At 40.3% G+C, this 17421-nt stretch overlaps 1 protein-coding gene across 3 annotated transcripts in view; it reads left to right on the forward strand.

Annotated features, from left to right (window-relative positions):
* dock10 (dedicator of cytokinesis 10) overlaps positions 1-17421 on the forward strand; it is a 289520-nt gene that overhangs the window by 95061 nt on the left and 177038 nt on the right. The window contains exon 1 of one of the 3 annotated variants that reach the window (XM_072255461.1): positions 8567-8779. The exons of 1 other annotated variant lie outside the window; for it this stretch is intronic. In XM_072255461.1, coding sequence (XP_072111562.1) covers positions 8672-8779 — 108 coding nt within the window. In that variant the 5' untranslated portion in view covers positions 8567-8671. Of the gene's footprint in view, positions 1-8566; positions 8780-17421 lie in introns of those variants that run through there. One more of the 3 variants, XM_072255459.1, reaches the window with a different exon arrangement.

Genomic DNA, 17421 nt, shown 5'->3' on the forward strand with positions numbered 1-17421 from the left:
TCTCCAGTGATTTGCTAGAGTCTGTAGAAATTTCTAGTAAATAGCTATTTTAATGTGTAGTTTTCATTGCATCTGTTCAATAATTCCTTGAAGGGTAATGCTGCATCCTTTCAATGGTGCCATATTGCAGAACATAATGCTCAATGGTGCCATATTGCACCAGGTGGAGAAACGATTTTAAAATATTGTCCCAGTTAAAGGTTTAAGCATTATAGATTCAGATGTGTACTGGATTTGTTCAGCTGCTTTACTAAAGGGTGCATAATTTTAGGAATCAGGACCTTAGAATAACTTTTGAATCAAATAAAGTTTTGTCACCCATGGGTAACAAAGTTGTAAAGTATAATATGAGGGAAAATTTAAGAATGGCTTCAGGCGAAACCAGGAAGGTTTTGGGATATTACAAATCTTTTAATAAAATTGCTTAGGCTCAGTGTTGTTGTTCTTGGCTCCACAGAAACAGTAAAAGAAAAGTATTCACCACTTCTGGGTGCCTTTTTTGAGAAGTTGGTTGAACTGTTGAACACCTGGAAAACTTTGTTGCAAACATTGCCCGTTTTGATTTTGGTTCCTACAACTGGTGGTGAAAGCCTCGGTTTGTCATTGCTGTGTGGGTGGTGATCTTGAACATTAAAATTAACTCTTAATTTTCCCAGTTGGGTAAATTCAGTGCCAAGCCAGGGGGTATGCATAAGAATTTATTTCCCTGCCTCTCTTTTATCTCCTTTACCCTGTTTTGATGAATGATCTACGACCTGAAATGTTAATTCCGTTTCTCACTCTGTACAGATGTCACTTGTCCTGCAGAATGTTTCTGGCATTTCTGCCTTTGTTTCAGATTTTCAGCATGTCTACAATTAAAAATAAATCAGTATTTAAATTAAAAACAAAAACAACAGGAATTCTGCAGATGCTGGAAATTCAAGCAACACACATCAAAGTTGCTGGTGAACGCAGCAGGCCAGGCAGCATCTCTAGGAAGAGGTGCAGTCGACATTTCAGGCCGAGACCCTTCGTCAGGACTAACTGAAGGAAGAGTGAGTAAGGGATTTGAAAGTTGGAGGGGGAGATCCAAAATGATAGGAGAAGACAGGAGGGGGAGGGACGGAGCCAAGAGCTGGACAGATGATAGACAATAGGGATACGAGAGGATCATGGGACAGGAGGTCCGGGAAGAAAGACAAGGGGGGGGGGACCCAGAGGATGGGCAAGAGGTATATTCAGAGGGACAGAGGGAGAAAAATGAGAGTGAGGGAAAGAATGTGCGCATAAAAATAAGTAACAGATGAGGTACGAGGGGGAGGTGGGGCTTCTCCAACTTCCGCTAGGCCCCACCTCCCCCTCGTACCCCATCTGTTACTTATTTTTATGCACACATTCTTTCTCTCACTCTCCTTTTTCTCCCTCTGTCCCTCTGAATATACCTCTTGCCCATCCTCTGGGTCCCCCCCCCTCTTGTCTTTCTTCCCGGACCTCCTGTCCCATGATCCTCTCATATCCCCTTTGCCAATCACCTGTCCAGCTCTTGGCTCCATCCCTCCCCCTCCTGTCTTCTCCTATCATTTTGGATCTCCCCCTCCCCCTCCAACTTTCAAATCCCTTACTCACTCTTCCTTCAGTTAGTCCTGACGAAGGGTCTCGGCCTGAAACTCGACTGCACCTCTTCCTAGAGATGCTGCCTGGCCTGCTGCGTTCACCAGCAACTTTGATGTGTGTTGCAGTATTTAAATTTGAACATTTTAGAGAGTACTTTATATTATGCACATACATATGTATAGTTGATGTGTTAATGATTGTCAGTGGTGGTGAGGAGTGAGTATGCCTCTGCTGAGTCACATCTGCACAACCTTTGACATTGCAAGCTGACCTAAACCCCAAAGATGACAGAAATGCATTTAGCGTTTTGGAGGTGACCTTTTCATTGTAATTGGACTTGGTCAATTGTATCTGATTGTATTCATCACGCACGTTTATGCTGCTTTTTCATGTAAGCTTCTTCAGACATCCCACCCTGCAAAAACTCATTTCAGAGAGGTAGCATCATCAATTTGCAGGAGACTTCTGGGAGAGGTGGGATGTCTGAAATAGTGTCGCTCCTTAGCAGCTGGCCAGCTAGTTTAAATAATGTTAGCTATGCTAATGAACAAATGACACCTGTTAAACTCACCTCAACATGTCTTTTACAGTCTTAACCCACCATGGGCAATAGAAAAGACACTGTTGCAAACAGTGCAGCGAGCAACACTGTCATTATTTTGACCCCTATTAGGCAGGGGTACACTTTAGTGTAGGCTGGGGTGACATACGGTTTATTTTTTTTTGGAACACTCTGCAATGGCGCGCTCTCGCTCACTCTCTCTCTGTCTCTCTCTCGTGGTCGCTCGCGCGCTCTCAAGTGCTCTCGCTTGCTTTCTCGCTCGCTCTCTCTCCCTTTCTCTCTCGCTTACTCTCTCTCCCTCTCTTGCTTGCTTTCGCTCTCACTCGTGCGCTCTGGCTCGCTGTCTCTCGCCTTCTCGCTCGCTGTCTCTCGCCTTCTCGCTCGCTGTCTCTCGCCTTCTCGCTCGCTGTCTCTCGCCTTCTCGCTCGCTGTCTCTCGCCCTCTCGCTCTCTTGCTCTCGCTCGCGCGCGCTCTCTCTCTCTCTCTCATGGTCGCTCTCTCCCTTGCTTTTCTTTCGCTTGCCGTCAAAAAAATTGATTTCTGTGATATTGTATATAATTTGCGGGCATCAGGGAGCCACTATTAATATGCGGGAGACTCCCGGGAGTTCCGGGAGAGTTGGGATGTCTGCTTCTCATACATAAATAGGCCTTCACAATAAACCTGAGGCCTGCAATAATGAAAATTAAAGGGGAAACTTTTAGAGCAGATTACAGTCCATGCTGTGGTTTTCTCTGAGGTTCCTAATACTCCCATTGTTGTGATCCACTCTGTTACTACTGCCTCCACCATAAATGAATTCAGCCCCACCCCCACCCGACAATAACCGTAATTCCTACCTGCCCCATCACACGCTGGCAGCCAGTCATGAAACTAATCTTCCTGCTACATCTCGTCTCTTTGAGTTCTTGATCTCTCACACCCCTCCCCTGATATAAAGACCATGTTGCCTGCCCAAATCTTCCCCAACACCATCTTCTGAACAATGATTGACACATGACCTACCTGTTTTCAGGCAATAGCAGAGGAAAGGCGTTAAGTGTGCAAACTCTGTTGTATTGGTATGTAGAAGCCCTTGTGTGTACTGTGTATTGACCCATTGTCATTGCTTGTTCAGTGTGTTTCTTATGACAGTGATAACTGTTGGATCAATCTTTGCATAGTAGGGGAATTAAGAGTTATGGAGAAAAGGCAGGTAGGTGGAGCTGAGTCCATGGCTAAATCAGCTACGATCTTATTGAATGGTGGAGCAGGCTCGACGGGCCAGATGGCCTACTCCTGCTCCTATTTCTTATGTTCTTATAAGTTTTAGGTTATCATGCTAAGATTATGAGTATCTAGTTGAAAAACATATTGATGATAGTTTAAAAGAATCATGATTAGTATTTTATAAAGCGAAAATTGTACATCACTTTCTTAAGGCATGTGAATTAGCATAATATCTGTTTCAGTCTCAATTATTGATTTAACTTTATGAAGGATGATTGTTGTTTAGATAAAAATGATGGATGGAAACAGCACGTATTAATAAATAATATCATTAGAGAATGGTTACATAACAGTGAACAGTATACTAAACAGACCTGTATTTATCTTAACATAAAAACCTCCTCATCTGGATCCACCAATAGCTTGCCAGCTTTAGTCTCACCCTTCCCCCTCATCTCCAATCTATTTGAGTGCTTTCATCTATTCACCCAGATGAAGGGTCAATCTAAAATATTGGCTGTCTGTTTCCTTCCATAGATGCTGCCTGATCTACTGAGTCTCTCCAGCTGCTCAATTTTTTTTGCAACCAGTTCTCAATCCATACATTACACCATATTATATGTTTATTTCCCCTGCACAGTGACTCCACAAACAAATTTGCAGAGGCAGGAAGGTATCTGCTTTGGACACATCCTCTTATCTTTCACGGGACTATGACCCCATGAACAAATGACCTCCCTTTCTTTAATGCTGAGCAGTCAGTACTGAGTAAAGGTCTCACCTTTGTACCCCTACGCCATTACTTCATGAATTCGATATGACCTTAGTCTCTTCCTCTGCCATCTCCTCCTCTATGCCTACTTCTTTGTTAAGGAATCCTCATCCTCCTCTGACAGTCTTTTCTAAGATATCCAAGGTATCCTCGTTCCACTTGGACACCTCTTTCCAGTCTTTTATACTCCCTTGATCTTTTAATTTCCCTTTGCCAGTAGGCTTTGACTTTTCCACTCTCCTCAACCATTTTAACTTCACCCCAAAGCAGTCCATTTACTCTGCTCCCATCCTGACCTCAACATCAAACCTACAGACAAGAGTGACACCATTGTGGTCTGGAATACTGAATTCTGTTTTGCAGCGTAGGCCTCAGCTCTTGGATGACTTCTTATATCTTCCCCTGGGCCAAGTCCCCATGAACAAACACCAGACCACTGTCTCAGGCTATTGCAGATCTCATCGCACCAGAAGCTCTTCCCTCCACAGTCTCCAACAGCCTCCAATCGCACTCTGCCTGCTTCTATCACTTTCCTATGATTCACAAACAAAATTGTCCTGTTTGTCACATTGTTTCTTCACCAAACTTATTTCTCCATACTCTTAACTTCTTCCCATCTCCCCTTGTTCATTCCTTCCTACCTGCAACATGTCTCATGCCATCTACCATTCTGGTAACTCCCAATTCTCTGGTCCAAATTATTACATCTTTACCACAGACATTTAGTCTTTATGCATCTCTATCTCCCATCAGGAATGTCTCAGGGCTTTCCACTCTTTTCTGGAACATACACCCAACCAGTTCCCCTCTACCAAAATTCGAATCTACCCGACGGAACTTGTTCTTGCCCTCAATTTCTTTTCTTTTGGTCCCTCATATTTTCTACAAATTAAACATGTCGCCATGGGCTCTCACATAAGCCCCAGTTATGCCTTTCTTTATGTTGACTACGTGAAACTGTCTCGTATAAAACCTGCTCAGGCACCCATCCAAACACTTCTCCACTACATTGATGACTGCCTCGGTGCCTCTTCTTGCACTCATGCAGAGTTTAATAATCTTTGTTACCAATTTCCACACAAACCTCAAATTTACTCAGACTAATTCTAACACTTTATTTTTTTCTTGAGTTCTTTGTCTCCATCTTAGGAGACAAATTATGCACCAATACCTACTACAAACTCACAGACTCCCACAGCTACCTCAACTACACCTTCTTCCATACTGTCTTCTGTAAGTGTGCCATCTTTTTCTCTCAATCTATTCTCAAGATGAAACTTTATGCTTTGAAACTTCTGAAATGTCTGCTTTCTTCAGGAAATGTGGCTTCCCTTCTCCATAGTTGATGGATTTCTCAAATGCATTTCATTAATTTTCTGCACATCTGTTCTCAGTGTCTGTCTCCACAGTCAACCGAAACGGAGCTTTCCTGGTCATCATCTTTCGTCCCATTAGCTTTTGCATCCATCTAGCACATCATCCTTCACCATGTCCAGCAGCCATTGGAATCCACCAGCAATGACATTTTCTTCTCCCTCCCACTTTCTGTTTTCCACAGGGACCTCTCTTCCATGAGTCCCTGATACATTTATCCCCTCTCACCAACCCCTTCCCATCCCTTGGCACTTTCCCTTGTAGCCCCAGGAGATGCAACAGTTGATCCTTGCCATTATCCCTCACCACTGTACAGCATCTAAGCAGCCGCTCCAAGTAAGGCAGAGGTTCATGTGTACCTCCTCCGACCTGTTCGATCACATTCAATGCCTGTGATGTGGCTTTTGTATTGGCAAGAGCAATTGTAGACGAAGCAACCATTTCACAGTATACCTGCACACTGCCCACAAAGGCCATCTTCAGTTCTTTTGCACATGCCATTCCTACATCTGTCTGTCCTCAGCTTTCTCGGCTTGTGCGGTGAGGTCGTCAGTTGCAAACTGGAAGAACAACGCCTCCTATTTTGCTTGGTAGCATACAAACCAATGGTGTGAACCTTGAATTTTTCAATTTCGGGTAAACCGTACTGCTGTGTTTCTTTCCTATGCCCACCAGGGTGTCCCATATCTCTTCCCCATTATTCATCTTTTCCATCCCTCCCGCTTTGTTACCTAAACTTATCACACTCACTTATCACTTTATCTCTAGCCCTGACCCACTGAGTTCCTCCAGCAGCTTTTTTTTTTGCTACAGATCTGTGGTCTCTTAAATGTCATATCCTGCCCCACATGATTCCATCTGCCCCCACAGACATATATACCCACCTAGGATTCTTTCTCTTCTCCCTTGGTTCACCTTTCTTCTCCTTTATCTGTTTCCATCTCCTCTAGTCTCTGCTTTATCTGATTTCATCTATCGCCTACCAACCTCTCTCTCACACTCCTCCTTCTCACTTCTATATACTGAATATCGTCCCTCTAGATAGATAGATACTTCATTGATCCCAAAGGAAATTACAGTGTCACAGTAGCATTACAACCATAGAACCATAGAAACTACAGCACAGAAACAGGCCCTTTGGCCCTTCTTGGCTGTGCTGAACCATTTTCTGCCTAGTCCCACTGACCTGCACATGGACCATATCCCTCCATACACCTCCCATCCATGTATCTGTCCAATTTATTCTTGAATGTTAAAAAAGAACCCACATTTACCACCTCGTCTGGCAGCTCATTCCATACTCCCACCACTCTCTGTGTGAAGAAGCCCCCCCTAATGTTCCCTTTAAACTTTTCCCCCCTCACCCTTAACCCATGTCCTCTGGTTTTTTTCTCCCCTTGCCTCAGTGGAAAAAGCCTGCTTTGCATTCACTCTATCTATACCCATCATAATTTTATATACCTCTATCAAATCTCCCCTCATTCTTCTACGCTCCAGGGAATAAAGTCCCAACCTATTCAACCTTTCTCTGTAACTGAGTTTCTCAAGTCCCGGCAACACCCTTGTAAACCTTCTCTGCACTCTTTCAACCTTATTTATATCCTTCCTGTAATTTGATGACCAAAACTGAACACAATACTCCAGATATGGCCTCACCAATGCCTTATACAACCTCATCATAACATTCCAGCTCTTATACAAGTGCACAGATATAAATATTAGAACAGAAGTAGAAAGAAAAAAAAATAACTTACCACAAACAGTCTAACAGGAGGGTGTCATCACTTCCCCAGCTATAGGTTGACCTCATTTTAGAGTCTAATGGCCAAGGGTAAGAATGACCTCATATAGCGCTTCTTGGAGCTGTGCAGTTGTCTTAGTCTATTACTGAAAGTTCTCCTCTGTTCAGCCAAGGAGGTATGTAACAGGACTCTCTGTCCTGATGCAGGGTCTCACCCAAAAACATTGATCATCCCTTTTCGGACACAAATGTTGATTGACCCACTTAATTCTTCCATTAGTTTGTTTCTGCTCCATTCTAACGTCTTCAGTCTCAATTTACACACTCTAACCTTATGACCAACCTCCTGTGTTGAATATTATTGAAAGCTTTCTGAAGATTCAAAATACACACCCTCATTAGTTCTCACTATCTCATTAATACAAAAATGGATATTTGCTGTGGTACTTGTACAAAACTGAGCAAAATGTAATTTGGGATTTCACCGTGATATTTCTCCATAATGCTTTGACATTGATACATGCAGGTTCACCCATGTATTGTAAGAGAAAGGATGAACATCTGTAGTTGTTTCAACTAATTTCAAGTATAGTAATGACTTGTATTGGAGTAGTACAGAAGATTGCTAAGTTTCATGCTTTGTATTGTTGTCTAATTTAAATATTTTTGGCTGTTTCCATTAGTTAAGTCTATATTCTAAATCTTTAATTTACTAAAGTAAACTTATCAGACTAAGATGTTTTGCCCTTTAATGTTGTTTTAAATATTTAGAATGTATGGAACAATCCTGATCAAACCTCATGCTATGCTAACATAACTTTTGTTTAAGGAAGAACCATTCTATTCAAAATAGAGCTGGAAATTTTTATAGTTTTACTTAACTGTAGAATCAAGCATTTAATAGAACACATTGATTCTTGGACTTTAGTAACCTGAGGTATGTTGATGCTCTTGATGGAGAACTGGATATGGTATAATTGGATTTGATATGATTTATCTGATGTTTACACAGACTGTAGGAGGAAAATGTCAATATAAATTTTAGGGACATTTGTCAAGGTAATTAATATTTGTAAATGGAGTATGGTAAAGATGGACCAAATGGTTTTCCTTGTGTTTTGTTTTCTTTCCATTCCTATTATTTACATTGTTCAGACCGATAAGCCAAGAGGCAGTCTATATTTCTCTAATCTTGACAAACAGGTGTCAAGACATTCTAGTGTACAGATGAAGTTTTGGTTTTTGTTTCCTTTGCTGTCGTGGTAATGTGACATGCCTTCCACCAGTGCATGTACGTACTTCCCCTCCTACACCAAAAGACTAAGTGAAAGCGGATTCTGTACTCTTCAAGCCTGGATTCATCAGTCGTTTTTCAGTTGAATTGCCATTTTGCTTTCCCTGGGATATTAGCACAAACATGAGTTTCAGAGTTAAAGTTTTCAAAAGGGACCACAGCATTGATTTTCGGAGAAAACGACGAACTCGAAAGAGGATAGGTCAAGTTGAGGAACACAGATTCAGTACAGTATGTATGGCAGCTTAAATTTCTATTGAGGTGTTCATTTTACATTGAATTAGTGTTTTGTCATTTGAGCTTTACATGGTATTGGTCAGGCTGAGACCATAATATTTTGAAGTTGTGATACCTTCCATCTTTTTGGTAATGATTTAAAATTGTAAATATGTTTTATTACAGAAAATAGCCTTGCTATTTCCTTATGCATGCCAGCCATAACTTAAGACTTAAGGAGATAGCTTAAGTGGTAGAAGTAAGCTTAATACCATGAAGCAATAATAAATATAGTGCTTGTATATTATCATTTCCAGGCATTTTGAAAGATGAACATAAATCAAATGACATTTAAAAAATTATAAAATGTTCAGGCTTTGATAAATGGTGTAAGGCATACTGAAAACTAACCTCATGCATATAGTTTGGATTGATGTAGATCTGGATTGTTCTTTTGATAGAAATTTTCCATTTGCTTGTTAACCATTTTGAAGCCTCACAACTGTGCCATTTCTAAATGTTGTCTTTTAAAGAACTTGAGTGAAGTTCTAGGTTGTAGTTCCAAGGTTAGCTCCTTCATGCTCTGCACTGGGAGTGTGCACAAGCTTTTTTGATGTGATTAGATCAACTGCATATTTAAAAATCTATAAATATATTAAAATTGAGAAGTTTGTGAAATTACTTGGACTATTAAATCTGTACTATGTAACTAGATACTTCAAATATTTGAAATTAACTGCACTGCTGCTCACACTCAATTATAACACAGTAGTTAAGCAGTAGGAACAAAAATACTGAATGGTCATATAGTTACCAAAAAGCAGCAGAATGACGATGGGTATGAGTACATATTTGTAACTAAAGTCACACCGTGTCCCATCCAACATCACACTGGGGGGGGGGGGGGGAGTCTTTCCTGTTTGCATCAGAGCCACTTTGCAGAAGCTAGGGACCAATAATCTATTGAGGATCTTGATAGATTTTCCTCTCTGTCTGTGTAGGGATAATCCAAGGCAGTTCCTTTAACCACAGTCTGACAATCCAAGCTATTAATCATTGTACCTTAACGTGTCTGTTTGGCCCACTTGTATGACAGGGGGTCAACAAATCCTTATTGTAGACTTCAGTTTAGGGTGATCTCAGATATTAATTTACATAAGTTACAAAATTCTACGTCTAAGGTTTATCTCCTTGCGCAGCTGTGTCTGTGGTCAGATTAATTGCTTTTGCTTGTAATTTCAAATGGCATTGTGCAATTATATGTTGCCTTCTTCACCAGTGATAATGAACGTATAAATCCCCTACTACTTTCCTACTTTGTCATGGCAGATCTACTACTTATTATATGGCCAGGTATCTCATGTTGAGGCAATGACTTAGTCCAAAGCATAAACAATCCACCATATTTGACACATTGTACAAATAAGGGTAGGAGAAAATACACACAAATGAACTCATTTCCCAACGGATTTATAACTTTGAGAAATATTAGCCAATTCTATATCAGAACATGAAGATTACTCTGATGTTGACCAACAGCCTAGCAACCCCAAACAGAACTATCTCTCAAAAACAATTTGAAGCAATGACTACTAGAGCTGTTTGGTTCCTGGAGAGGACTGCAGTTGGGAGAGAAGACACAAAACCTGAAATAAATAAGGAAGCATATTGTAATACTGTATAAACAATTGAAAACTCCAAGAGTTATGGTGAAGGAGTGTTAGGGGATAACTGATAAGAAAATGATTGAGGGGAAGAGAGATCCCCTGACCAGCCTGGTTTTGTCTCAAGATGGCACAGGCAGCATCAGTTAAGAACAATATGTGAGGTAACAACAGTATGTGACACATGCCTGTGTCTGCATGCAGCAGGGAGAAGAATATGAAAATAGGTTGCAAATAGATGTCCAAAACCAAATGTTGCTCGGCTACGTGCTGAGAGACACAGAAAGGTTTGGTTCAGCTGCCACAATGACTCTGTGGGAACTACCACATTTTTGGCTTGTTCCACCATTGGACACTGACATATATAATAACCTCTCAGATGTATCACTGACTGAAAATTGGGACTGATTCCTTTTGACATAATGTAAACCTTGCAAGCAAATGTAATATGTTAGATGCAATAAATGGCAATATTTAAATGGCCTGCATTGTATATAATGTTGAAAGGTAATGGAATAACTATACATAAATGAAAAAAAAGTATTTGGCATAACGTTAGTTTTTATTTAGTGAAGCAGAAGGGAAGACTTAAATAGTTAGAAGTGTAAAACATCAGAGTTGCTCATTTTGTAGTAAAAGAAACAATGTTATATCCATACACTAGTGGTTTTTTTTTGCTTTTTTACCCATCTTAACATTTATGGTTAATTTGATATAGAATTATTTACTGCCCTTATATGTTAATTGCTGGAAGGAACACAATTGATCATAGATAGAATAAGGCCTCTTTGATCTTGTGAATGTAACCATGCAAGAGTATTTATTTTCAACATGACTTCCTGTGGGGCTAACTCTACTTTTACAGTGTTTTATCAGTTGCTTCTTTTTATTCCATGAGTTGAAACTACAGTATAGGTTGTAAAGAATGTAAAATTGTGTAGACTTCTGAGTGAACCTTTAAAAGATGGTAATCCTTGACCAACATGAAATAAGTTGAACTTTTGTTCTGAAGGAAATATTTTCTGTAGTTGTTTTGTCATTTGCTGTTCAATCATTCTGCTGTTGTGCTTGGTGAGTTTTACTGTATGCTGTTGTATCAAAGAGCTGCACCTTGAATTTTTTCTTGAATGTAAGTAAACAAAAAGTGATCTTTCGAGTCATTAGCATTATCATAGAAACCTTTTTATGCTTTAGAGATGATCCGTGTGGAGAATGACCCCATTAAATTCCATCAGATGGAAATGAATAATCAATACTCATTCAATGGTAAAACAGACAAAGCTCAAAGAGATGTGAACCATATTGGTGAGAAGAGAGAGTATTTACAGAGTGGATTTCAGCTGGATAGGGGTTGAGGATGAATGCCAAATGCTGTGACCTCATTTTGATGAGAATCTGAATCTGAAGAGCTAACACCAGTGGGCATCAGGCAAAAATTATATAAATTCGGGGAAGAATACAATGTTTGGGAAAGCAGTGTTGGTAAGGGCTGCTTGGTATTGACCTCAGTAATACATACAAAATGCTGGAGGAACTTAGCAGGTCAGGCAGCATCTATGAAAAGGAATAAATGGTCGATGTTTCAGGGCGAGACACTTCATCAGTCCTGATGAAGAGTCTCGATCCGAAACATCAACTGTTTATTCCTTTACATTGATTCTGTCTGATCTGCTGAGTTTCTCCAGCATTTTGTGTGTGTTGCTTGAGATTTCCAGCATCTGCAGAATGTCTTGCGTTTATGTTGTTGTTTTTACCACCTTTGCATTTGTGTGGATACTCCTCCATTTGCGATACAGTCAATGGTTAGACATACATCAGAATCCTTTTTACATTTTAGGACCCAGGTTCCCACTTAGAATCAGAAAGTCATAGTGTTACACAGCATGGAAAAACTCTTCTGCCCAACTTGATCATGTTAACTCAAGCTAGTTCCATTTGCCCTTATCCTTCTATAACTTTCTAATGCTTGTACCTACTAAATATTTTTAAATGTTGTTATTGTACCATCTCAACTATTTTCCCTGGCAATTAATTCTGTGTAAACACTATTGTCTGTGTGAAGAAGTTACCCCTCGGATTCTCTTTATTTTTCCTCTCTCACTTTAGACCTATAAGAAGAAAGGCCTGAACTCCGAGTGGAGTCATCGGGACGCCATCGTGACGGCGTTTTTTTAGCAGGCTTTCTTATTTTTACGAGGCTGAGTTGCTAGCTCGATGCTCAACCCAGCACGGATGGAAAACATGCAAGGGAGCCGGCTGGATTCGAACTCGGAAGCCTTCGCTCTGAAGTCCGGTGCTGATGCCATTATGCTACTAGCCAGCTAACTTTAAACCTATGCCAGCTAGTTTTTGCTTTTCTTTTCCTGCGTGAAAGACTGGGAGTATTCACTCTATCAATTATAGACCACTCCCTGGCACCTACATATAAGGAATAAAGCCCAAGCCTGCCCAACATCTTCCTATAATTCAGGTCCTCAAGTCTTGGCAATATTCTCATAATTCTTCTTTGCACTCTACCCAACTTAAGGACATCTTTCCTATAACAGGACAATCAAGATTATTCATTGTACTCCAAGTGAAGCCTCACCAACTGCAGCGTAATATCCTTTATCCATGAAAGCCAGAAAAGGCCACAATGGGGCTGGAAGGTGAAAAAATGGAGCATGCATTTAAAGGTGCTTTTAATTAAGTGACAATATTATTCATAGTAGCCCATATAAATTACAAAACTTCCTTCTAATCCTTTTCCACCACTCTCCACACTACTCTTATGCAGTGCCTATGTTGTTTCTCAGTATGCATGTTGATTTGCTGATGTGATTATTAAATGATAACTCTGCCTTTCATTCAGGGATTCCCAACCTTTTTATGCCATGGAGCCTTACCATTAACCAATGGGTCTGTGGACTCCAGATTGAGAACATCTGCTTTAATTCAACCATGCTTTATGCTAGTGATATCAAAACACCTTTTCTTTGTGGGGTTCCCTCTAATATTAATCAGCGGAATGAGCTTGTGGAGAAGGTGTCAGAGAAAAAGTCTCTTTAAATATTGTAAGCTAAGTGCAGGATTGGATCACTGCCTGACAGTAATCTGGCTTGATAATATCCACAATTTTAAAACGTGACATTCTGAAGGGTTAAAAATATACTGTTTGTTCTGTACATTGCCTCTTGTTTGTGATAATCTCTTCCAAGATAACAGTTGTTAAAGTGCAGTCTTTTCAGAGTTAATCTTGCATAATGCCAATTCCTTCACAAGGGTCTTCCATCATGGAGAGTAGAGAACAGAAAGGAAATGAGTTCAGAAGCATATTGCATTCTGGTACGAGAGGGAAGTGATGGATTAGAGTGGAGCACTGGTGAGATGACCATCATGGGGAAGAGGTGTAAAGATGATTGGGATGGGATTATGTGGAATGTCGTTTGGGAGCTTGGGGAGTTAATGGAGGTGGGGTGCACAGTGTTGTGGTGATCAGTCAGAGACATGGTCAGGAAGATAACAAGGATTGGGAGACTGGGTGGACATTGTTGGGGAGAAATTAGGGTTGAAAGAGTAGTCAAGCTGGCTAATGAATAAGAGATTGATGTGGGTTAATTGGAAGAGAGTTGTAGAGAGCATTAGGGTGGGTGGGTCATCAGATGAGATGCTGCGGAGATAGGCTAAAGATAGCTTTGATAATGGAAATGGAGAAGGTTGCTGGGTAGCAATGATTAGGAAAGTCCCTGAAGCAGAATCTGCTTGAAAGGAGGGAGGAGGCTTGGACTGACTGGCAGTGTTTCAGATGAAGTCGGAAATCCTAAGCTTATCACATGATCTAACATTACCTTAGTTCATGATGGGAAAATGTGATTGAAACATGACCACGGAGAGGACCTTCTGCCTTTAACTACAAGTACTTGCATAAGTTAGAAGAGAGTTCTTACTGTCTTGGAATCTTTATGGGCTGGTTGAAAAACTCAATTTTGGAACAGCTCAGAGTCAAGATTTGGCGATGTGGCCATTGTGCTAACTACAGAGGCTCTCTGTTAATAGACTCCATTTGAAGTCTATTTGAAATATTAGTGTTCCGTCTTTTATTCGTCAAGATTCAGTTTTAGCTACATGTGGTTACACCCTTTCAGGCCTTAGCTGACACATGACAGAAATGGGATATGGTTTTTTCACTTCCCATCTCCCAAACCACTGAGTTAAATGAATGTGTTGATTCATAGAGCAGCAGGAATCAGATTCTGCCCCTTCAGTTCATTGTTCTAAATTTAAAAGGGAAATCTTTTAATCAGTTTTATGTTTTGGAGTTACAAAATGTAACAGTGGTGATGAGTAAGTTTTAAATGAACCTGAGACCACAACCTACCTGTTGAAGCTCAGTGAGATGCTCGAGCTAAAAAAAAAGCAGCAAGAAATGGTCAAGTAAACAACAGCACAGCGAGAGAAGGGTCAAGGTTAAAAAAACATGCAGCACATGCTTCTTTGGGAGGAGAAGATTTTTGAGCTTAAAAAAAAGGCAGAAAATGACCTAAGCTCATAGGTTCATAAACAATGAGTACTGGGTGATAATAATCATAAATAACAAATATCACAAATAAGAATTGGCTGGTTACATTGGAAAGATAGATGTGTTTGATTGCACAAGAGCTAACTGGATTTTGTATACTGAATGGATTGAGCAGTATCTAAAAAGCAAATAGAGTAGCCAGTGAGAAAGCAGTACCAATTTTGCTGAGAGTATTTGATTTAAAGGTATACACTTTGCTTAGAAGTTGAACTGCTCCAACCAAACCAGCCAAAATTAGCTTTGCTGATATTGTGAAAGTAATGCAGGAATATTTAGAACCAAACTAATAGTTGATTACACAATGACTTAGGTTTCAAAAGCACAACCTAAAGGAAGTGGAGTCCATTTCAATGTCCATGACTGAATTGAAGAGATTGTCTGAGCATTGTCATTTCAGTAATGAGTTTAATGATGCACTGAGAAATAGCTTAGTTTGTGGAATCTTACAAGAAAGCATTCAGACATGGCTCCTAACTGAAGCACAATTCACATGTAAAAGAGCAATTGAAATAGCTATATCAATAGAAACATCAAACAGAGAGAGAATTAAATTGTAGTCTGGAATGAAAGTGACTGTGAACAAAATTACAATGTCTAAACAGAAACCTGCCTGGCCAAACAAATTGTGTTACTATTGTGGCAGCGGCTCACATAGACCAGAACAATGCAGATTGAAAGGGGAGACTTGCAGAATGTGCTACAAAGTAGGACACATACAAAGAGCATGTCAGGCAGACAAAAAATAAATGGACTGCACAGGGAAGATAAGAAGTCAAGTTAGTTTCAAAAAGGGCACCAATCTGCATGCTTTTGATGAAATATCTGATACTGATGAGAGTGGACGGGACTGAGTAGCCTTGAGATTTAATATGGGAAAACTAGCAATGACTAACAATGTGGCATACATCAGAAGTGAAAGGCAAATTAATTAAAATGGAATTGGATACTGGGTTGTCTGTTTCAGTCATTCTACAAAATGAGTTTGAACGGCATTTCCAAGTTACTGAATTGAAGCCTGCAGATATTCATCTCAGATCTTGTAGAAACATAGAAAACCTACAGCACAATACAGGCCCTTCAGCCCACAAAGCTGTGCTGAATATGTCCTTACCTGAGAAATTACCTAGGGTTACCCATAGCCCTCTGTTTTTCTGAGCTCCATATACCTGTTCAGGGGTCTCTTAAAAGACCCTATGGTATCCGCCTCTACCACCGTCACTGGCAACTTATACTAGAGAAAAGTTAACTCCTGTGGGAATGACACTCAAAACAGTGAAATACAACAACCAAGAAGTCACATTGGGATTGTACATGGTATAAACAGAATGACCAGCATTGTGGGGGCATGATTGCCTGGGACAACTACAGACAATTGCAGATCCATCCACCATTTGCATGCCACATTCCCTGTAATAGAGTCAACTGAAAGTAAATTAGGAAAGGTAGTGGATGATGCCACAATTGCCTCCATTCTGTACACCATGACCCGTTGCTCAACAGAAGACAAACAGGTGTTGATGCCAACCTCTGTGTCTCTGGTTGAAAAGCATATTGGACTAAGGAAGGACAGTGCTGCTCAGATGGATCATAAAAGTGATGAAAGCAGTGGTCTGACTACAATAGCTTTGTAGGCAACATATATGAGAAAGATTCTGATATGTTAATCTGGCAGTTACTTGCAAAATGTGGCTTGGTTTTAAGCTGTAAGAGAGTTCAAGAAGCTTCAGGAAAGTTGCAAGCATTCAGTACATATAGCATCAAAATCTAGTCTGCTTGCATTAAGGTTATTGCATGAACTTCACGTAGGAGATAAAAAGCTAATTGTAAAAGTAGATGCAAAGACCAAAGCCCAGCTGCATGAATGGAAGGCCAAAAAAGAAAGGAGTCAATAGAAATTCAAAAACAGAGAAGTTGTCAGATAATGTTGTGTATGATTGTAAAGGGAGCAATAGAAGGATTAATAATAAGATACTACATTGAACTAAATGCACCTTCCCAAGATCAAAATACAGAAACTAGAAAGAAGGAAATAGAAAAGAGGAAGATGATATACTGTAAGTGTTATGGAAATGGATGAGGATAAATGAGACCTAATTTCTCGAGTAGTTAACAAATTCAGAGATACTCGCATGAAACTAGAAAAAGAAAAAAGGAGGTTGAGAAAAAGACAAAGTTGAGATGGAGAGAAAGAAAGCGAGAAAGAAGCTAGGACTGGGAGAGATGCAAAGATTGAAATAAATCCAGAGAGGAAAGCTGAGAAGAGGAGAAGAAAGGCATCCAGAGCTGTCAGAACCACTTCCTGCAGTCTCAGAGTCAACTCCTACTACCACCAGGGAGGAGGCTCCAGAACCTGAGATTGTTTTCACAGCCATTTATGTCCCACCAGCCAAGCAGAGTGACCTCCCTTGTCAGGAAAGGCATTATCCCACAAGAGT

This window comes from Mobula birostris, chromosome 4, assembly GCF_030028105.1.
Source record: "Mobula birostris isolate sMobBir1 chromosome 4, sMobBir1.hap1, whole genome shotgun sequence".
NCBI lineage: Eukaryota > Metazoa > Chordata > Chondrichthyes > Myliobatiformes > Myliobatidae > Mobula > Mobula birostris.